Source organism: Crotalus tigris, unplaced genomic scaffold, assembly GCF_016545835.1.
Source record: "Crotalus tigris isolate CLP2741 ecotype Arizona unplaced genomic scaffold, ASM1654583v1 scf7180000017933.3771270, whole genome shotgun sequence".
Classification (NCBI taxonomy): Eukaryota; Metazoa; Chordata; class Lepidosauria; order Squamata; family Viperidae; genus Crotalus; species Crotalus tigris.
The window spans coordinates 2,105,210-2,128,414 of NW_024096726.1; the positions used below are offsets into that span (position 1 = coordinate 2,105,210).

Genomic DNA, 23,205 nt, shown 5'->3' on the forward strand with positions numbered 1-23,205 from the left:
CCATATTTGGGGCATGGTGACATATTATTGTTTGGAGAGGTGGGACCTCAATCTTGTGATATGATTGGACTGGTTGGAAAAATGCCCTTTAGTTACCAGACTGCCTAAGTAGGGAGTTACTGGTCAACATATTTATTAATAATATGTAACAACCTTTTCATATTATAGAAAAAATGGAAGATGAAAATAACTCCTACTCATAATTATGTTCAGTACCAAACACTGTAGTTATTCAATAGGCACTATTAGCCTTACAAGAAGTCCAGATCAGAAAAGTGACAGAAAAAGTAAAATTCTGCTTTCTGAATATTTCTTTCAATGCCATCTTCCTGGTTTTCTACACTGGGATAGTTCATAAATAGTTGCTTTATAATAAACATTTTCATAAATAGAAAAATGAAGAACTTTACTTATATGTAATACACTTGTAATAATATACAGTATACCCGAGGAATATACTGTATGATTTAATATAATAATCAGTTCTGTGAAAGAATGTTTTTTCAGTTAAGTAAGATTAATCTTTTGGATACAGACCTATTTAGATTACATGAGAGCCCTCATTTCCAGGGAACTGATTTATCTCACTTCATATGGAATTTATATCTTGAATGAAAGAAAAACGTGAAACAATGTTTTTCCAGAAAGCTTCTCAATATTTTATTTTCTGTAAATATAAATTAATGTAGTTATTAATGAGTGTGTTGGGTGGAAGAGGAAAGCTTTTGTACATGAACATTTTTTTAAAAAGTTGGTCCCAATGTTCTGAGATTAGGTACAAATAAAATCTATTTGTAAATGCTTGGAATTATTAGAAATGTCTGAGAGTGCAACAGAATTAGGAATGTAATTTTAACTCTATATAGGGGAGCTAATTTCCATCTCCTACATTAGTTCCTGTTCCAACTCACACCTCTCTGATGTGTAATAAATACAGAGGTAATCCTTGACTTACGGCCACAATCGGGACCAGAATTTCTGTGCTAAATAAGGCAGTTGTTACATGAGTCATGTTCGATTTTATGACCTTTTTCCCATGGTTGTTAAGCAAATTACTGCAGTTGTTAAGTCAAGAATGGGCAATTAATTTTCCCAAGGGGGCCACATAAGAAACTGGGAATGTAGTGGCGGGCTGAACCAAAGTAACCTGATCAATGAAACCTGGTTTGATATTCTCAAACTCCGTCATGTCAGCTCCTCAAGCTGCTCCAAGCAAGGGGTGGGCGCTGCAGAGGTGCAGAAAAAGATTTTGTCTCTTTGCCCTCCTGCGGCCGCCAGCTGACTGAAGGAGGGCACCAGGACTGCACAGAGCTGGATCCAATCCAGCTTCTCCTCTTGCCCCCCCCCCTCGTGGCATGCTTATTTATATTAGATTTCTAATTTTTGATTGACCTCACACAGGTCAAACAGAGACAACCAAAGAGCCTTATATGCCCGGAGGCTGTAAAATACCCAAATCTGTGTTAAGTGAATCACATGGTTGCTAAGTAAATCTAGCTTTCCCCATTGACTTTGCTCGTTGAGCTTGTTGAGCATTTATGGCTGGGAAGACCACAAAGGCTAATCGCGTGACCCTGAGATGCTGCAGCCATCTTAAATGCGTGTTAATTCTCAAGCCCTCAAATTCTGATCCCATGATTATGGGGATGTGAATACTGGTTGCAAGTCACTTTTTTCAATGTTGTCGTAACTTCGAACAGTTGTTAAATGAAGAGTTAAAACTCAAACACAACCCATAGAATAGAAACTACTGAAGCTGAAAAGAGAGCAGGTAATTCTATTATGGACAGTTGTAGCATATCAACAGAAAGGAACCTCTTCCATTTCACTCTGTGTGATTCTTTCCGCTGAGAAGGCAGTGAAACAAGGAGCTGTCTGAGTGGTGAAAAGATGCTCAAAGATAATCAGCTGAAAGCATGCTCCTCTCCAAGCCCAGCCAATCCCTAACCGACAGTGACTGGGAGACGAGGCAAGGAGGCACTGAAGTCTATTTTTCCAGAGAGAATCGACAGTAGAAGATAGCGAAGCATGCAGAGAGTTGAAGACTCTTGTCAATTGAATACTGTGTGGAGCTTAGGAGCACAAACAGCTTTAAGGTTTATGATAGTTGTTGGGTAGGATGCAGTCCCTGGTTTCCAATTTAGTAAAACCAGATATTTGGGAGATAATTTGCTAAGGATGTTTGGACTTTTCCTTAGACAACCCCTCCCCCATTTCTGATCACAAACTTGCAAGCAGCTGGTACTAAAAAGATTGAAATCACACGTTTCCTAGAATAAGCAGAAAAATAAAATACACTGTCAGATTGTTAGAACAGTTTTTTTTCTTGGCATAATAGAAAAACAATGTTACTGAGGAGCCTTTTCTTCTCTGCTTCTCTAAGAAAAATAGCATTTCAAGCTTTTCTTCCAACCCGTTACAAAGTGAAAGGACAGAAGTATATTTATTGCAGGGTGTGTGTGGATATATATGTCCTTGTGTGGATAGGTTTAAAGGATTGACAATAGGACAGACTTTTAATTAAATAAGTAATTTAACTCAATTAAGGAAACAGCTAAATTCCTGCAGTTAGTTACTATTGTACATAATGTACATAGTTAGTTACTACTGTACATAATGTTCCTGTGGATTTCATCTGATTTTGACATTCTGATATAAGGTAGACGTAATTTGTATAAATATCCTTCGTTAGGTTCCTAAAAAGTTGAAAAGAGTAAAGCAGATGAGATATAGTGGAAATAGAAGAAAAAGTAAAGTGAGCCTGCCCAAATATTTATCTTAAGAGGATGTGTTTGACAGACATATCAGAAGACATGCTAAATAAAAGCACTAAAGAATGAGCGTGGGGGTAGTCTACAGTAGCCAAACATTGGGAAAATCTGATAGCACCTTTTATGATCAACAGATTTTATTAAAGGGCATGAGATTTTGTAAGTTCACTTCATCAAATGCTCTAATATTGTAAAGGTGCTTCCAGACTCCTTCTGATAAATAAAAAATATGGCAACTGGGGAAAAATAAATAATACAAAACATTCTATAAAAAAGTCAAACATTCTTTTAAAAAAAATTAAGAAAGCATTTCATCTAAATAGGTTTCAGGGACAGCAGCATTTGAAATATCATCAAATCTCAACAGCAAATCAAAGTAAGGAAGTTCTGAAGCTGAGCAGCTGGTTTCTGTAGAGCTTATTCTGAGGCAGTGATGATGGCAAAGAATGAGGAAAGAAAGCTTTTCTTGATATCATCTCCTTGCATTCCTATAGAGAACATGAATCTGATGTTTTCATCCAGATTGGAGCACATTATTTGAGAATACTAGAATAACCAGTTGCCTTAATGAATGTGTGAAAAGCACTATTTCATCACCGCTTTTGGCTGTTAATACTACTAGAACTGAAATGCCAACAAAAATGAATTAAATTATGCACACAATAAATAAGTGCAAGTTTGGATTCTCAATAAATCTTAAGCAATCTTCAAGTAATATTTTGTACTCTAAAATCGTTACTTTTTAGTTATCTATACATGTAAAGGAAAATAAGTGTGCATTAACAATTTGATGGTTGCAAGAATTTGTTTTAAATATTAATATATCAACACATTAAAAACAAAGTACACCACATTTCATGCTTTGGTATTTTATTTATTCCTAGTAAGAACTGTTTCTGTTACACTACTGAAAAATAGTCTCATAATAGTGCACTATACTATTGACGTACTGCTATTTTATCATTGTGTTTACATTATTAAAGACATTGTTAAACATTATGGATCTGTCAGTGTCTGTCTGTCTGTCCTATATCATCTATTGCATGGCACTCTTTTAGATATATAAAAACTGCTATTTTGTCTAATCTTAATTTTTTTTCTTTTCTAAACCAAACATGTTAAACTATTCTCTTTACACCTTATTTCCCAACATAACCTAACTAATACAAAACAGGATAGAAATTTTTGCTTCTAAAGCAGGAGTCTTCAAACTTGGCCCTTTTATGACTTGTGGACTTCAACTCCCAGAATTCCTCAGCCAGCCAGGCTGAGAAATTCTGGGAGTTGAAGTCCACAAGTCATAAAAGGGCCAAGTTTGAAGACCCCTGTTCTAAAACCTGCAACTATGCACCATTTAATGCAGAGATAAAAAAAACTTACACCCCAAAGACCATCAAAGGTTGTTACCTAATTGTACTATGTAAGAGGACAACGTAATTAATAATATAATTGAAATATAATTGAATTTAAAGATTGTCTTGGTTCTATCCATTATTTTTTGGCATGCAGTCTCTCATATACTCAAAGGTCAAGTATGGTCTTTGGCTAGAAAGAGCTGAGTAAGCCTATATCAATATAGTTTAACATCATTTATTTTAATAGTTTATACAGTATGATCACACATCTTCCAGAATTATATTAGATTTTAACTATCACACCATTGTTTTAGCTTTGGTTTATAAATAAGATAACCAAATCCCCTCAGGTTTCAGTCCACAAAGAAATCTTCCAAATTGTCAGGCAAAGATATTTTATAGTCTCCTACATCCGACAACAAATATTACATCACGTTATATTTTTTTAAAAACCTGATATATATATATATATATATGTATGTATATATACACACATGTACTGTATGTATGTATGTATGTATATATATATATATACACATACACACACACATATACATACATACATACATATCGTGCCAATTATTAAGAAATGGAATTAGCATTATCAGTTGCTTGACAGTGCTATAGAAATCATGCTCTAACTAGTTTAAATCTGAACTCCCCCTGGTCTATTTAATGAATACACAATTTTCTCTGGTGATTTAATGCAAAAATTCCCAAAGTAAAAAATAATAATTATAAACCCAAATATAAATGAACTACTAAAAATATGCAATGGGTAAGTAGTGTTTTGCAACATTAGAAATATTTTTAAACCCCATCCCCCCCAAACTTTACCTAGCACTGAATTAAATGTCTCTGGTAGGTGATATTATGCAATTAGACTGTCACTATCAAGAAAGTTTGGCAGTATCTATTTTACTACATTAATAGGGAATTAATTTCTGCTACAGATCACACAGACTTAATTAAATATACATGAAAAGGGTAATCATTCTGATATGCAGGGGTCCAACCATTAAGCTATTAATGATTAAAACTGTTGATGACCTTGATATGGCCATATGTGGCATATAAAAGTACTCAGAATTACCTAGCCCAGGGCTTTCAACCTTTTCACCCATTGTACCACTTTTAGGATATGGCAATATCCGAGTACCACCAGTTGCCTAGCAAGGTGTCAAAAACTTGACGACCAAAAAAAAAAAAAAAAAAGGAAAAAAGTTATAAAGTACAGATAATCCTCGACTTACAACAGTTCGCTTAGTGACTGTTTGAAGTTACAAAAAGTGGGCCCCCAAGGCACAGCTGAGCAAGACACCTGCCTGCCCGTCCGGCGGTGCTCTCATTCCCCTCTCCCGCTACCACTTTTCTAGGATGGTCGCGTACCACCTGCCAGGTGCCAATGTACCACAAGTGGTACCCGTATCACTGGTTGAAAAGCCCTGACATAACCAACAAAGCCAACTTCAATGACATTGCTGGATCAGCAAGATTTCCAAATTTTAGCAGATTTTTTTTCATATTTTAGCCGACTATAGCACTTTCCAGAATAGCCCCAAATTGGTAATACTTACTATTTCATCTATCTGAGCTTCAGATTATTACCTTGTTTCTCTAGTACATTATTATGCTTGGGCACTGATGCAAGGCACACAATGTCTTGCTTAAATTTGATGAAAAAAATCTGATACAGATAAGAGTGAAATGCCAGATATGCAAACAACCCATGTAAGCTACAAAGAAACAGCAGAAAACTGCAAAGAAAAGTTCCACCATTCTCAACCAGACATCCACATAGAAAGGCAACCAATGCATGCCAAATTCAATAGCTCTTGATATAATATATAATCTTGTTTAATGCCTTAATGGAGGAAAAACCACTATGAACTGCTTTGCAATTTTTAAATTATTAAATTATACCTTTCCTTCAAGGCTGCTTATCCCATCCTAAAGGAGATAGGGATAACATTTGGATAGAGGCCTGCTGCATACTGGTACTTGAAAATTGATTTCAGTCTCTTTTTCTTTCAAAATGAATACCCCTACTATTCAGTGCTTTTTTTTGTAAAAAAAAAAAAAAAAAAGGTTCCAGAACTCACACACATCATACAACCCGCCTTACCTACCCTATAAGGTTCCATCCAAAAAAGGTGCTGGAACTCCGTTCTGGGCGTTCTATGAGAAAAAAAAGCCCTGCTACTATTAATAAATATTAAAGTTGCTGTTTAAAAGTCTGCTTTATTTGTTTTTCTAAACTAGAATATTTAAGAGGAGGCATACTGAGCCTTACAGTCAAAAGAATTATAGTCTAGAACACGGATCGGCAACCCGCGGCTCCGGAGCCGCATGCGGCTCTTTCAGCCATCTCCTGCGGCTCCCTGTCCTCAGCTACCATGTGCAGTCTGAAAAAAAAGTGGGACTAAAAAAGTTCAACTATTCAATTCAAACTTCTCATGAAGTTTGAATTGATTGGTTGAACTTCTTTGGTTTGTGGGACTGCCCACAAACCTCCTTTGTGGCCGGGAGGATTGCTGGAAAAGTGTCCCTGGTAAGGAGCTGCGGGTGGCCGGTCTTGGAGTGCCTCTTCCCTGACCGGCGGGTCTCCCTTCGCCCTGCTCCACTGCCACCTGTTAGTCAGGGGGGTCGCCAGGGGTCTTCCGGAGCTTCCCCTCTCCGTCTGCGTCTTTCGGCCGTCTCACGAGCAGCAGATTCCCTGTGGTGCCTGCCCGGCCCTTTCCCCACCTACTGCGTGGTCCTCTTGGCCATCCTCCCGCTGCCGCTGCTGCCGGTCATGCTGAGCAAGGCGGCGGCGAGCGGGCAGCCGCATCACTTCGCTGTCCTCCCGCTGCTGCTGCCGCCACTGCACGAGGAGACCTTGGGCTGTGAAGGCGACGGGACCGGTGGCAGGCCGGGATGTCCCTGTGGCGGCATCCCCCCTTGCCGGCACAGCCGCCCATGGTACACCGGCCTTGGCGCCCTCCTCTTACGATGGCAAAGTGGCTGAGGACGAGGCACGGGTGGCAGCCGGGCCGCGCGGCCAGAGCTGCTGCCTCCCATTCTGCTCCCCCTCCCCCTGTTCGGCTGAGAACGTGGCGGCCAAGCCGCACCACCACCACCGGAGCCACTGCTTCCCATCCTGCTCCCCCTCCCCATCTGTTCATCTTAGAACGCGGTGGCCGTGCCGTGCCACCGCCAACCGAAGCCGCTGCCTCCCGTCCTGCTCCCCCTCCCCGCCCGTTCAGCTGAGAACGCGACAGCCGGGCTGCGCCACCACCACCGGAGCCGCTGCCTCCCATCCTGCTCCCCCTCCCTGCCCATACTTTGTATAAATTGGAGTTTTGTGCCACAGGCACTTTGCTAAATTCATTGTTAGCTATAATCTTTGGCAATTCCCAGTTCACCAGGGTAATTTCATTGCTATTAAGACACTGTGCTCCTGCACAAAAGATTAATGGCATAAGGGAGCTTTATTGGTGTTCTTCCTCATGTTTTCTCTAAACATCCTATATAACTGGGAAGGAAATCTTTGATCCTCCAAATAGGATTGAACTACAACTCCCAGAGTCCTATCAGCAGGTGTTATAGTTCAGCAACATCCAAGTCAGTTCCTCAGCTCACTTTTCAGTGCAGGATTATATTGCTCACAAACATCACACTGTCCTCTAAGATTACCGGAAGATGCATCTAGTTTGTGCCTCTTCTTTTCATGTTACTGTGTCAGCCATACAACACAACATCATATAGATCAGGATTACTTTTACCGAGAGAGAGAGAGAGAGAGAGAGAGAGAGAGAGAGAGAGAGAGAGAGAGAGAGGAAAGAGAAAGAGAGAGAAGATAGAGAGAGGAAAGAAAGAGAGGAAAGAGAGAGAGAAGGAGAGGAAAGAAAGAGGAAAGAGAAAGAGAGAGAGAAAGAGGAAAGAGAGGGAGAGAAGAGGAAGAGGAAAGAGAGAGAGGAAAAAGAGAGGGGGAGAGGAAAGGGAAAGAGGGGGAGAGGAAAGAGAAAAAGAGAGGAAAGAGGGAAAGAGAGGAAAGAGAGAAAGAAAGAGGGGGAGAGGGAAGAGGAAAAGGAAAGAAAAAAGAGAGAAAGAGAGAAAGAGAAAGAGGAAAGAGGAAAGAGAGGAAAGAGAAAGAGGAGAGAGAGAAAGAGAGAGGAAAGAGGGAAAGGGAAAGAGAGAAAGAGAGGGAGAGGAAAGAGAGAGAAAGAGAAAGAGGGAAAAGAGAAAGGAGAAGAGAAAAGAGAAAAAGAGGAAAGAGAGAAAAAGGGAGAGGAAAGAGAGAAAGGGGGAGAGGAAAGAGAGAAAGGAGGAGAGAAAAGAGAAAAAGAGAAAAGATGGAAAGAGGAAAGAGAGAAAGAGGGAGAGGAAAGAGAGAAAGAGAGGGGGAGAGAAAAGAGAAAAAGAAGAAAGAAAAAAGAGGAAAGAGACAGAGAGACTCTTTTGACATCTAAAATGAAGATAACACTGCATATATCCTTTTTTACTTTTATTTTACACACACACACACGCACACACACACACACACACACACGCACACACTAAAGGTAAAAAAAGATATATGCAGTATTATCTTCATTTTAGATATCAAAAGGGTTTTGTGGCTCCCGGTGTTTTGTTTTTGGTGGGAAACGGGTCCAAGTGGCTCTTTGAGTGTTTTGGGTTGCCTACCCCTGGTCTAGAACAATGGTGACATTAGATCACTAGAGTCATCTCCAACAATGTTAATGTTTAACTACTTAAACATTAGGGCTTTTTTAAAAAAAGAGAGCGGAGGGGAGGGGGGACTTTAACTACCCTGTCTATACCAAGTGGGAGATCAAATATATTCCTGACTAACCTAGCAGATAACTTTGTCATCTTAAAGGAAGAGGGTCGGCTATACTGGACTTAATTTTTACTAACAGGAATGAAATGATAGACAAGGTTGAAGTTATAACCATGACATATTGGCATTCAATTCACAAATAACTAAACAAAGTCAAACTAGTGTCTTAGACTAAGGACTGATTCAACAGTTCTCTAGAGAGGGCTTAGGGAGTATTTCCATAGATGGAAATCTTAAAGGGGATAACAACTCAAGATGCTTGAGAAACTGAAAAATGAGATTATAAAAGCCCAGTCTAGCACAATACCATTGAGAAAGAAAAATAAGAAATCCCAGATGAAACCAGCATGGTTTGATAAAGAATTCTCTGATAAATTAAGAGGCAAAAACAATAATATGAAAAATGGAAAGAGTACAAATAACTAAAACAGAATACCAGCAAATATTCTGAATCTGAAAAGATGAATACAAGAAAGCTAACACTTAGAATGAACTACTTGCAACAAATGCCAAAAAATAATTTTTAAAAGTTTCTTTTAATAAGTAAAAAACAAGAAAAAAAGTCAAGAGAACAATCAGTCCACTAATGGAAGAAGACAGCAAGGAGGTGATGGATCGCAGGGAAAAAGCAGAACTGCTTAATTCATTTTTTGTACCTGTCTTTACCCAAAAAAGGAAAAAAACAGACCAACCTATTAAAAACAGCACTGTACAGAATCGGAATATAAGTAGGATAGGCAAGAAAATGTTAAGAGAATGCCTATCCACTCTTAGGCTTGGGAGGTAGAGTCTGGAATTTTATTAGAAAATTGTGTCATCGTGTGAAACATATTTAAGGCTTTCAGAGCAATATTCACTTTTTCCCACTTCAGCATGATGCAAAACTGTACCATTGATTTTTGGCAATTATAATTAAACACACACACACACACACACACATTTCCACCCAAATGGAAGCAATACATGACACTAAAGTCTCAAACTGCTTATTTCTTATTTGAAATTATATAGATAAAAAGGAATGAGAAATACAAAAATAAATGTAAAGATCTAAATAGCCACATATTCACTGATTATAAGGAACTATTATCAGCTATGTTGTGCCTCCATAATCAATATTGGATAGACATCTTGCTGAAATGATTTCCAAGCCATATCCAAACTAGGCTGAAAAAGGCCTATGACTACTACTATCATCTACCTCAGGGGTCCCCAACCCCGGTCCGTGGACCAGTACCGGCCCACGGCATGCCAGCAACCGGTCTGCACAAACAAGCAAAGACCCATCTGCAAGATGCAGGCAGCACACAAAACCATGCACCCTCCGTTCCACGGAAAAACCTCTCTCCACGGAACCGGTCCCTGGTGCCCAAAAGGTTGGAGACCTCTGGTCTATCTCAAAAAAAATGAATGAGAAACAATGTACAACAACTTTTCATTCTCCAAGTGACTTCCACACACATGTAACTGCTAATTAAGTCCTTCAACATCCCAAAGCAAATGTAGCAGTACAGCCAGGTATTCCTGATCCTGCCATCCTATGTGAAGTAGGAAGATTAGTCTCTGACAGTGTGGTCACATTCTATATATCTGGAAGGATATAGACTTCTGTAAAACCTTTCTGGGACTTCTTCAAATATTATTTCTTTTATTTATGAATCTGTGCAATCCATGAATGAGGATGCGCCAATTATTTACCACTATCTTACTTTTGTAGTCTGTTTCTAAACTGGTAGAAGCTCACACCAAGGAGGAATGGTCTGTTTTTCAAACTGTACAACTGGCCTATAAACAATAAAGCACTCCACTCATGATACTTTTTCATGATTGTTTTATAACATTTAACAGAAACCAGCGTAAGTGCAAACATTCTCAGTTCTATTGCCAGATACGTTTTTGTGTCTTGGATGCATTAATGATTAACTTGATTTTCTTCTTCTTCTTCCTCAAACACATTTTGAATGCATGAGTAATTATACAGAAACTCCAGCTAAACTCCAGCTCTTACTTCTTATTTCACTCTTCCACTAGGAGACACAGGCATGAAATATATAGTAAACAAAGACTGCATTCCTTCAGAAAGGTGTGCCAGAAACCCAAGATAGCTGGTGAAAGCTGAGAATATGACTTGCTTAGCTCCTTTTCTTGTTCTTTATTACCCTTTAGACATCAATACAAGGAAAAGTAATTTCTTTAAGTTTTGAAACCTATTAGCTTTGTCACAACATGCCTATGAAAGGTAGATCTGAAACAACTTTAAATATAGTGTTCCTTTCTTTCTTTACACAAAGGGATTTAATAATGATTGCTTATACCAACCTTCATTATTTTTCCACATAAAATATTTAATATTTAAAGCCTATCTTGCTCTAACCTTTGAAAGTGTAATCAAGTTAGTCATTGCAAAGCTGATTTACTGGGGACACAATTTGGCTGAGGAGTGTTTTTAGTGGAATCATGCAATAATTATATTTTTTGCAAAACGGTTCAGTGCAGTGGACTGACAAAACAACTATCACACATGCAATGAATTCCTTTTAGAAAATGCTACAGTAAAAGGATTTCTTTTGAAGCAATACTATTTGCAACAATATAAAACAATGGGTTAGAAGAACTAGTCGTGAATGATCAGATGCCTGTTTAATATATATCATTGTTTTTTTTATTAAAAAAACAACAACCAAAAAGCATATCAGAAATGTACTGTTAAATGTTGCCTTTGTTCTTCATTCAGAGAGTTTACCAGCAAGTATTCATATAGCTCCAGGCAAAACAAGGCACCCCAGCACAGTTTTATGAGGTTAAATTCATCAACAAAACAAAAACCTAAACATGTACATACCTGCAGGAAAGCTGGAAGAATGGATGTTCTGGCTGAGAAACAGAGTTTGAAAATCCAGACTTACTTCCCATTTCATATATTGGAGTCACATTTCTTTCATATTCCAAATATTAGAGGTGTGGTATTAACACATACATCCATCTGTAGAGAAATCGCTCAGCAACCAGCCAAAGAAAACCCAAGTGCATTCGGAGCCGGTCTTGGGATTCTGCTGCATTTCTGACTGCTTCTTCCTGAGCAGCAAAATTTCCCACAATCAAATCCCTCCTAAATAGTACCCATCACAAAATCAGAGATGTCTAATTTCTCAAGCAGGAACAAACAGCAGCTCATTTCCAAGAGGATAAACAAAAAACAAAAAAACCACCCTTATACAGTATTCTTTTTGCAAAGATGGGACACAGAATGCTGCCGGGAGAGAACAAGGACGAGAGAGAAAAAGAGCGAGAGCCCCAGTATCTTAAACAGCAGCCTGATTTGGCGGTCAGCCAACCACCAGCATAACTTATTGCCAATGCTGCAAATCTCCCCTATCAGCTAATGAAGATCAAGACTGCAGGTGAAAGATGGTTTTTCTCTCCAGGACAAGAATTCCCCTGGAAACAGAAAGACATGACCTTGAATTTTAGAAAGGAAATAGTTTGTAAACAAAATAAATAAATAACACCTAATGGTACTATGTATGCTGTTGTTGTCACCGATCTATTGTTTCTACATACTCATTAGCAATATAAGGATTCCTTCGGCTGAGCCAAGTATGTTTAAAATACCAATTCTTCAGTCATATAAATCAATGTGTGCATTTTTACAGATTTTATGTAAATTTGTGTTTTATATATATATATATTGCTGTACTTCATATATATATATATATAGCATATATATATATATATATATATATAGCATATATATATATATATATATATATATATATATATATATATATATATATATTCATTCATTTGAATTGGAGATAAAATTAAGTGCGAAATTAAAGTTTGCCTTCTTTGAAATGTCTCTATTTTTGTATCTCTTCAGAGGAAAATAAAAATAAATTGAACTATCAACAGAAAGTATCAGCCACAACCGCTTATCCCTCTCCCTCAATCTTTTCTGCATTATCCACTGCCTGTAAAACTTTGGGATCGTGGAAATGGTGGGGTCACACTGTACATGATTACGTTATTATAAAAAGAGGCCAGATGTAATATGCTAAGTAGAAAAACATTATCAAAACACTCCTTAAAAAAATTATACAGAATACAAGCAGGAGGATTTATTGTGGGGTGGTCTGTGGATTGAAAACAGCACACTTAAATTAATAGAGACAACAGTAGATGCTATGCATGAGGATTTGTTTAATAGCAAATAACTGCAACTCAAAAGAGCAATGGTGCAATGAAGACTATGAAGTACAGCAATGAAGTATCACAAAGAGAGAATTTGGTAAAAACTGCCATGCATGCCTTTCACATATTCCCTGCACCCAATATATGTCATTGAACCTACAAGGTACGGTAATATTGTGGCATCCATTTATTTGCATACAAGGGAGAAAGGACTGCATTGCTGAAAAATATTTGGCATAACTGTAAGTAATTCCTTTGGCAGGAATGTCTCCACCTTCACACTATTTTTCAGAAGTCTAACATCCTTCCCATGCCAGTGAATAGAAACTTCCATAAGAAAAAATGTCTATAATGGAAATTTGCTTTTGTGGTTTGAGTACTCTCCGTGAATGATCTCTCTGAAAATGTTTGTGTCAGGGAAAAATGCGACAAATACACATAGTTTCCAGAGAGAAATAGATAAGGAGAAGCTACTCTCAATATTTGCAGTTACAAACTGATCATGCTCACAAAGATCCATTTTGTAATATTTTATAATATTCAGTTTTCTGAAAATGTTGAAGTAGCTATGGCCTAATATCATTAAGGATCCGACCTTAGTTTTCTTTCTATCTTGGGATTTCACTACAGGGTCTATCTGTTCTGTCAGTGTCTTCACCTGGTCTTTTGACAAACAATAACTTCTCTGAGAGGATCATGTTATTTAAAATTATCCAAGATAGAAAAAGAATTGAAAAAAAATCCCAGAAAATGTTATGGCAAGCAATTTCTTTAAATTCTAAATCTACTCAATTCATCTACCATTCAACATACAAACATACAACATAAAAAAATCAATAACAAACTAGACAAGAAAAGAAAGATGGTCACCCTGCTGGAATAAGCATCCACTAGACCAAGGGTCCCCAACCTATGGTCCGCAGCCTGCTACCGGGCCATGGCCTATTGACCACCAGACCATGAGAATAGCTGGCGAGCCACCCCACTCACAGTAGCGCTGCCTCACAGGCGCTAACAGCCCCATTTGCACATATGCAATGCGCTAGCATCACTACCAGTGTCATGTAGGTGCCAGCAGCTCATTTGAGCAGGCACCAGAGGCATTTATGCATGTGCGTGGGTGCTAGCGCACTACCGTGAGCGTGCATAGTCTACTTATATATGCATGTGTGCTAATGCCATTGCCGCGCACATGCCTGTTTGTGTGTGTACACACACACATTTCCCTGCTCCTCTCTTTCCAGGCTGCCAAGCTGGAAAATTTGGGGAGCTCTGCATTAGAAGAAGACCTCATCCCAGCCTAGTCCAGAGTTTGGGGAAATCCATTATCTTCAAAGCATGTTTAAAGGAGACCACATTTTGCCTTTTTGGGGGGATACCGTTCCAGAGGACAGACAAAAATACACCACACTTGTGCAAGTTCAGCTGCGTACGCATGTTCATGTGCGCCAGCCTGCCGCTCATGCAACTTGAGCTGTGTGTGCACATATGTATGTCAGCCTGCTGCTCATGTAGCCTGGTTCCCTTCTCCTCCCTGCCGGGTCACCAAGCCACAAAGGTTGGGGACTGGTGCCCTAGCGCATGCCAATCTGCTTGGTTACATCAGCTGTGGTGGTATACAGTGGTTAGAATGCGGTATTGCAGGCTAACTCACTGCCAGGAGTTCGATTCTGACCAGCTTAAGGTTGACTCAGATTTCCATCCTTCTGAGGTCGGGAAAATGAGGACCTAGATTGTTGGGGACAATATTGTGATTCTGTAAACCACTTAGAGAGGGCTGTAAAGCACTATGAAGCAGTATATAAGTCGAAACGCTAATGCTACATTTTGGGCAGAAACAATGAGAAAAACATGGGCCCTCAAATAAATGGGTCCTATGCCTTGTAGGACTTTGTAGGTGACAACCAGCATCTTGAAGAATATTCAGAAGCACCCAGGTAACCAGTGCAGCTCACAGAGCAGAGGTGTCACATGGATGTACAATATAGCATACTCCAAACAGGACCACATCTCTAGTTTCTGAACCAACTGAAGCATCTAAGTCAGGGGTGTCAAACTGCCGGCCCACGGGCCGGACGTGTCATCCCAAAACCACGCCCACCCCATTGCCGGCAATGGAGAAAAAGCTCCAATACATTGTGCGACGTCACATGAAGTCACGAGTTTGACATTCCTGATCTAAGTGATCTTCAAGGACAGCTTCAAATACACCATGCTGCAGTACTCTACATGTGAGATAATCAAATTGTGAGTGATGGAAAAAAGGGCCTCTGAGTCCAGGAATGGGCACAGTTGTTACTGAAGACAAATCTATGAAAAAATCTTTCTGACCCACTTATTATCTGCTCTTTGAGCAGGACTCCAGGAAGACTCCCAAACTGCACATCACTTCCATATGAGGGTGTGCAACCCCATTCAAAGATCTTTTAGGTAATAGATCAAGAAGCGAAGGAAGGGAAAACGCAAGTAAGTAGTCCCCAATTTACAACAGTTCATTTTGTGACCATTCAAAGTTACAATGATACTGAAAAAGTGACTTATGCCCTTTTTTCACACTCACGTGTTGCAGCATCCCCATGGTCACATGATCAAAATTCAGACACTTGGCAATAGACTCATATTTATGACAGTTGCAGTATCCCTGATAACCTTGGCTAAAGCCAATGGCGAAGCCAGATTCACTTAACAGCTGTGTTACTAACTTAACAGCTGCAATGTTCACTTAACAAATGTGGCAAAAAAGATCATAAAAAGGGGCAAAATTCACTGTCTCAGCAACATAAATATTTGGGCTCAATTGTGGTCATAAGTCAAGGACTACCTGTATTGGAACTATGGATTTCAACTTTGATCAGAGAGCCTTAACATGAAAGATGTTGCAGCTATAATTGGAAATATTTCAAAATTTATATACAGATATTTATACTGAAATTAGTTTGCAATTAGTCTGGCTCATAATATATAATGCATGTTGATGTTCTATGTTTACTCTTGAAAACACATCCAGCTATTGAAATAAATTAATTGAACTCAACTTGTTGCAATATGTTGACATTCTTTTGAAGGTATTATTTGGTTATCCCAAACTACCTAATAATCACTTTCCTAATAGGCAGCGATGCTGTACCAATGGAAAGCAAATTATTCAGAAGGCATGACTAAAGAAGGAGGATAGAACTATAAGACTATAATTTTCTTTATGGATTCCCTTCTAGCACTGGTGATGCTACCTAGTTAGGGTACCGAAACATCTGCAAGAAAACAAGCAAGCTCAGAGAGCACCAAGGACCCCCCCACCCCCACCCCCCGGATTCCCTTCTCTCCATTTATATTACTGCAAAAACATATTTTCTTTAGAGTAGTCAGCCAGTCTTGTAATTGCTGTAATCAAGGACAACATTCTTTCTGAGCAATGATACAATTAAGAAAAGTATGACAATTTGTTATAAAGTGTATAAATAGATTTCTATTAAATGTGTTTCTTTTACAAAAAAGCAAATGTAGGTAGCCCTCAACTTACAGCCATTTGTTTAGCAACTGTTCAAGTTTACAACCACGGGAAAAAAGTGAGTTAGAACTAGTTTACACACTTATGACCATTGCAACATCTCATGGTCACCTGATCAAAATCCAGACTCTTGACCGCAGGAATGTATTTACAACAGTTACAGGGTCCTGAGGTCACGTGACCACCGTTTGTGACCTTCCCAGATGATAAGCAATGTCAGCGAGGGAAGCTGGGTTTGCTTAGCAACTACATGATCGACTTAGCAACCGCAATGCTTTACTTAATGACCATGGCAAGAAAGGTTGTTAACATTGGGCACGACTCACTTAACAACTGCCTTGCTTAGCAGTGGAGATTCTGGTCCCAATACACACTACCTGTGTTCTTTTTCATGCACTTGCTGCAACATTCTATTGCTCTAATAATAAAAGTAGTTTTATATTCATGACTCAAACACCAGAGTCATGAATGCTAAAAACTACTTTTGCTAGAGGGTCTGGTCTACCTCAAAGAGCTGATACCAATTTTGCAGCTCTTGATGTGTCTCTCTCGCCCCCCCCTTCCTTGTCTTTATTCTAGGGTAAGGGTCTTCAAACTTGGCCCTTTTATGATTTGTGGACTTCAGCTCCCAGAATTCCTCAGCAGGCACGCTGGCTGAAGAATTCTGGAGTTGAAGTCCACAAGTCATAAAAGGGCCAAGTTTGAAGACCCCTATTCTAGGAGAACTACAGAGGATCAAGTCTGAAATGCTTTATCAAATTCTGTTCCTTTTGGGGGGGTTGGTATTTATCTGGCCCTTGCCTTGACTGTGGCTCTTCCTCCTCTCCCTCAAGGTTATTTCTCACAGCTCATAACAATAGCAGATTCAGCAGTGGTCTAGACAAAGCGTCCCTTAGCCAGGCTTAGGATCAGTAAATCAATGAGGGCACAATAGCAGCCACAATGTACATGATATCTCCTACCAGTGAAAGAAAGTGTCCACCTAAGGCAGACCCAAATAAGATAATGAAAAGATATTGATTACAGTCTGAATCTGATCAATTAGGAGAAAGGCTCTTCTAACTGTGGGATCTAAGACGTTCCCCATGTACCTCTGTAGCTGTACTTGTTACAGATGGATGGTAAATTTTTCTGACTCACAAAGAAGGCTCAGGGATTCAAGAAGAAAATCTCAACAGATGGCATAAATATCTCATTTAAGGCAATTATAATGATGTCACAAGAAACAATCTCCAAATACGGGTACAGAGGCATATCAAAGCTTTTCCACATGAAAATATTAAAGTTGCCAATTTTGAAGACCGTGAAGCAAATCAGTCCTCAAAACGAAGGAGGGGTAAAACTTAGATAATCAGGCCACAGAGTAATTTCTGTCCTCTCTGCAACTGTGAAATACAAAAGTGATGCAGTTGGACACCTGTGCTCCAATGTGTGGGGGGGGGAGGAGAGAGAAGGGGACTAAATCCTATGGAATGCATTTCTTGCATGATGGAAAGAATGCACCTTTCTATTATTTTCAAAGCTATGGAAAAGAAAACAAGGATATCCAAAATGAGTTTATGACATAGATAGGATTAATTGGTGTGGGAGGGGAGGGGGAAATTCTTGAGAATGTTTAGCATTATGCCCGCTAGTGAAAATGGCTTCTCAAGTTCAGAGAGATAAAGGACTTCAATGTGCCTTTGGTAATGGCATTTGTTCTTGAAACAGGAAATGAGTCAGATTTAAATAAAATGGTCATCCTAAGCAGGCTGGCAGAAGTTGGATAAAAGAGTCACCTGGAGCTAAGTCCTTAGTGAGGTATGAGCTGGAACACCGTGGCTTGCTTCATGCCTGCTTCCAGAATTGGAGCAATTGATTTTGGTGACACTGAGTGTGAAATTCTGACAATATGAGTAAGAATCACAGATCAAACCATAGATAAGCATTCCTTATGAAGCTACCAAAGAAATAAAAATGAGAACTGTGGATTTTTCTTCCATTGGTAATTAGGCAGTTGTAGGAAGATGTACATCCATCAGTGTGACAGAGCTGTCTCAGATTTAGTCTTTCCATTTATGAGGTGGATCTTTAACAAAATATTGGAAGGATTAGTATTACTTCACATGGTCAAGACTTAATGATTACTATAAGAATACATTATAAGGTGTTTTGTTCTTTGTTCTTTTTAAAAATCTTCTTTTTCTCTTTCTTTGTTGTATATTTTAAACATGCTAAACAATGTAATGACCAGAGAATAATTGCCCATATCTCACTGATTGCTTGCTATTTGAAGAATAAGCAGAAGAAAGAAAGTGGAAAGATAAGTGTTGAGAGCCTGAAAAACACAAAGAAAGGCTTCCATATGTCAACTGCTGCCATGGAAATCACACAACAGACTCAGGAACTATAAGTCCTGTAGTTTGATTCCAATCTATCTCACATACAGTGGTCTTACTATTTTATTTCTGCTATATAAAACCAATAACACTGCATGCTAAGTTCATTCAGAACTTAGGATATTTAGAAGATCATTTTTTTCAGATGATAAGAAATTTCTATAGAAACTTCTTGTTTACTGTAAACTCTACATACAGAAATTTCCTGAAATCTCCTTCCATGGGTTTGAAGAACCAAAACTATATAAAACTTTTCTGGGTCTGGCAAGCACTCCAATTTAAAAGCAGAGACAGAATATAAAAATTTGAAATATATATATTTTCTTCTTTTTCTATTCCACATGTACTATGTTTTCTTTTTAATCTTATACTTTTTATTGTTTGTATTAATTTTATTTTCCTTCATTGTAATCTCTAAAAAAATAACTATAAAACTCTATAAATATGCAATAGATCTGATCCAATTTTATGATTCCTATGTTCTTTCTAATTTCATATTTGATTTAGGAACAGTTATGTTGTCTAAAAAGTATACAATGCCTTTAAATCCTGCTTTATTTTATATCTTTCTCATCAGTTCTGACAATAAAAAGGCAATGTAATTGTTTCTATAAATTATCCATGTCTAGTAAAAAATATTGCATTCTTGCTGCTATAAGTGCGCTTTTACAAAGGGAATTCATTTTCACAATTATTTTGTACTATTTAAACTAGTTATATACGCTAATATATGAAAGGAGGAACAGAGAGCAAGATAGGTATTCAATTACTTCAGTGACATATCTTGTAATCTTATGTACCCAGAATTGCATATATAAAACACTATTTCATCTTTGATTTTTAAAATAATACTTTTTTCTATTTCTGTAAGGAAGGAAAACTAGGTTCAACTGACAAAAAGTAAGTGAAATTAAGGAGATTATTCAGCCCAAATGTTTTCTTGGAACCACACGCAAAACATTTATGCCTTTGCCTCAACCTCCAATCGAAGGACGCAGACATACAAAAGTTTATAAAACAAATGAGTAAACATTGCCTAATTCCTATGTAAATAACTGTTCTATGAGTGAATGAACAGGCAGAGCAAACAGGAGTTGGGCAATGTGTTGGAAGACAAAAAGAGAGAGAGAACAGATTGCTAATTGTTTGCTGCAGCTTTCTGATTGACTGCTAACTGCTGCTGAGAGCTTCCTGAATGATTGACCATGGTGTCTGATTAGGGATGCTCTTAATGACTTAAACAGTTCTAGAATCTAGAGGATATAGAACAGGGGTCTTCAAACTTGGCCCTTTTATGACTTGTGGACTTCAACTCCCAGAATTCCTCAGCCAGCATGCCTGGCTGAGGAATTCTGGGAGTTGAAGTCCACAAGTCATAAAAGGGCCAAGTTTGAAGACCCCTGATATAGAACTACTAAACAGAGACTGGAGTTTGGCAGGACAGGTCCTTTTTTTTTTTTTTTTGGCCCTTTCCTTTTTTTCCCACTCTTCTTTCAGTTCAAGTTAGCCCTCATCCAAAGAAACAGCTCTAGGAACTAATGGCCTAAGTAAGAATAACTAAGGGAAAATTAGGATTATGTCATTCTCTGTCCCTTCAGTTTTCTTGGCAAGATTTTTCAGAAGTGGTTTGCCATTGTCTCCTTCTCAGGGCTGAGGGAAAGTGAATGGCCCAAGGTCACCCAGCTGGCTTCATGCCAAGGCAGGATTAATAGCAGTTTTAAAATATCTGAAAGATTATCAAATTGAACAGATTAGATGATCTCTATATGGTCCTTCTAACTTTATGATTCTATAGTAATCTGAACAAAATATAATATCATGAAAACTATAGCAGTATGAAACCCAAGTTATTTGTGATTTTAAAATACATTCCATTTTACTGTGTTAATATGCTGGGGTATTATACAAATCTGGGTTAAAACAACCAGTTAGCATTTCATTGGAACAGTAGTCGATCACATGCTGAATATAAATCAGCAGTGTAAAATTGCTGCAAAAAACCCACAATGGTTTACGACAGGGGTAAGCAACCTCGACTCTTTTATGACTCATGGACCTCAACTCCCAGAATTCCTGAGTTAGCAGGACCTCAGACACAAAAGACAACGATTTCTTCTACTGTAATCCAAAATAGAGGACAAAGAATGTTGATTTTAAGTTATAGTAGGCCAGATTCCATTGTAAGATAGGAAATTTTTTGTAATGGTAAAAGCAATTTGCCAGTGGAATTAATTAATGAATGAGATGAATGTGTTCAAGCAAAGCTTGGAAAACAATAACAAGAATTTGCTGAGGATGCATTAAAAAGATTAGGTTTGATTGGCTAAAAGGCTCTTCCCAATCTTGTGAATATATGATTATTTTCTTCTCTAAAAGATTTATCCTGAAAAAGCTCCCAGTTCAACTCTGGCGATATAAAACTAGTTTTGCATGACAAGTAGTGACTTTAGAGAGAAATCTACCATTTATTTCAAAGGAAACATCAAATTCTTTCATTAAGATGCAGATGCAAACAGTGCATTTAATCTTATTTGCTCCACCGGCTTGTATCTAGTCACTCACAGATGACAGTTCTACAAGAAATCAAAATAGCTGTCACTCTAAGGGATTAAAAAAAGGTCTAGATGTTAGCAATACAATCTCATCCCATAAGACAATGATTATTGCATACAAGTATTCAGAAATGCATTCCTCTTTAATGCAGTATGAGAAAAATTCTTTTCTTTCTCCTTTTATCCTAAGACGGCAAAAAGAACGTTTTATCACATTGACTTTGGGGTACAAAGAAATGCTCCACTGTCCGTTTCTATTATTACGTCATAAACTGTAGATAGCTGCATCACCATAGCTTACATGCTAAAGAAGATTGCAAACATTTTAAAGACTCAGATGATAATAATACTACTGTAGAAACTAAGCTTAATGTGAAATGGAGCTTGAACTAAATTCAAGAATTTGTTTTGTATTAGACAGAAAATCCTCTAATCCAAAAAAGTCAGAAACCCTACTCACTTGTTGGTCCTTAGGTTTGCTGGCGGTGAAATTTGCAAAGCTTTCTGTTTGTTATATTTTTTTCTGATCATGTGTTTAAAGTGCTTTTATTTACTTAATTACAAATCAAGCAAACAGCTAGCCAGAAGGGCAATTATGGATTCTGCATAGCTGCAGATGGAATGAATATATTAAAATGCCAAGCCCCTAAGTTAAAGAATTAAAAACAAAAGATCAAATAAGATCAATTCAGGTATTAATTTTGATTTTCACAAAATCATATGCAAACTTCCAATATTCAAATCTTGTATTTGTAATGGAAAAAATTTAACATTTTGTAAGTTAAATTCAGAGATGTCAACAAGTGTTTACAATTTAAAACTGAGTTAAAAACCTCACCGAAGTGTTGACAAGAACTGATACAACTCTGAAAAACTCCTGGACATAATAGACCGATAACAAAAGAGCTTCCAAAATTAGTGTTCCTTATTAAGGCTTAGGAAACTATTGGCTGACATTCAGCTACCATCAGTTCCACAAACAGTCCAAAATGTTCGTGATAAAATGTTTGAAGTACTTATACTTCTTGGCTCCAACCTTCAAAAGCATATCAAAGGTCATTTTAGCCCATAGGAAAATAAAATCTCATGTCTGTGTGGTAAGCAGGTGTAGTCCTCATTTGCTGACCTTAATTTGGATCAGTAACTCCATCCATTCTTAAGTGAAATGATTGTTAAGCAAAACATCACATGACCATACCGACTTACAATAGCAGTTCCTGCAGTCCCAGTTGCAAGTTGTTAAGCAAATCACCCACAACTATTAAGTGAGACAACACATGACCGTGACTTGCCACCTCACTGATTTCGCTTGTCTGAAGCTGCCTGGAAGATCACAAATGGCTATCACAAGACTGAGGGATGCTCCATACATTGTAAATAGGCAATGGCTACCAAGTCTCCACATTATAATCACGTGACTGCAGGGACACGGTAAAGGTCATGTGTATGAAGGCTGGCCATAAATCCATTTTTTCACCATTGTTGAAACTTTGAACAGTTGCTAAATGAATGGTTCTTAAGTGAGGACTATCTGTATATCAGAAAGCAACTAAAGACATTTTTTACAAGAATATCTTTAAAATATACATGATCTTCTAATCTAGGTCATGATTGCTTTGAACTAA

General features: G+C 38.1%; 1 protein-coding gene across 11 annotated transcripts in view; it reads right to left on the reverse strand.

Annotated features, from left to right (window-relative positions):
* Positions 1-23,205, reverse strand: part of PLEKHA7 (pleckstrin homology domain containing A7) — a 120,736-nt gene that overhangs the window by 70,088 nt on the left and 27,443 nt on the right. The window contains exon 1 of one of the 11 annotated variants that reach the window (XM_039344615.1): positions 11,794-12,235. The exons of the other annotated variants lie outside the window; for them this stretch is intronic. Within the exon in view, the coding sequence (XP_039200549.1) occupies positions 11,794-11,864 (71 nt within the window). The 5' untranslated portion in view covers positions 11,865-12,235. Of the gene's footprint in view, positions 1-11,793; positions 12,236-23,205 lie in introns of those variants that run through there. 11 annotated transcript variants of the gene reach the window in all.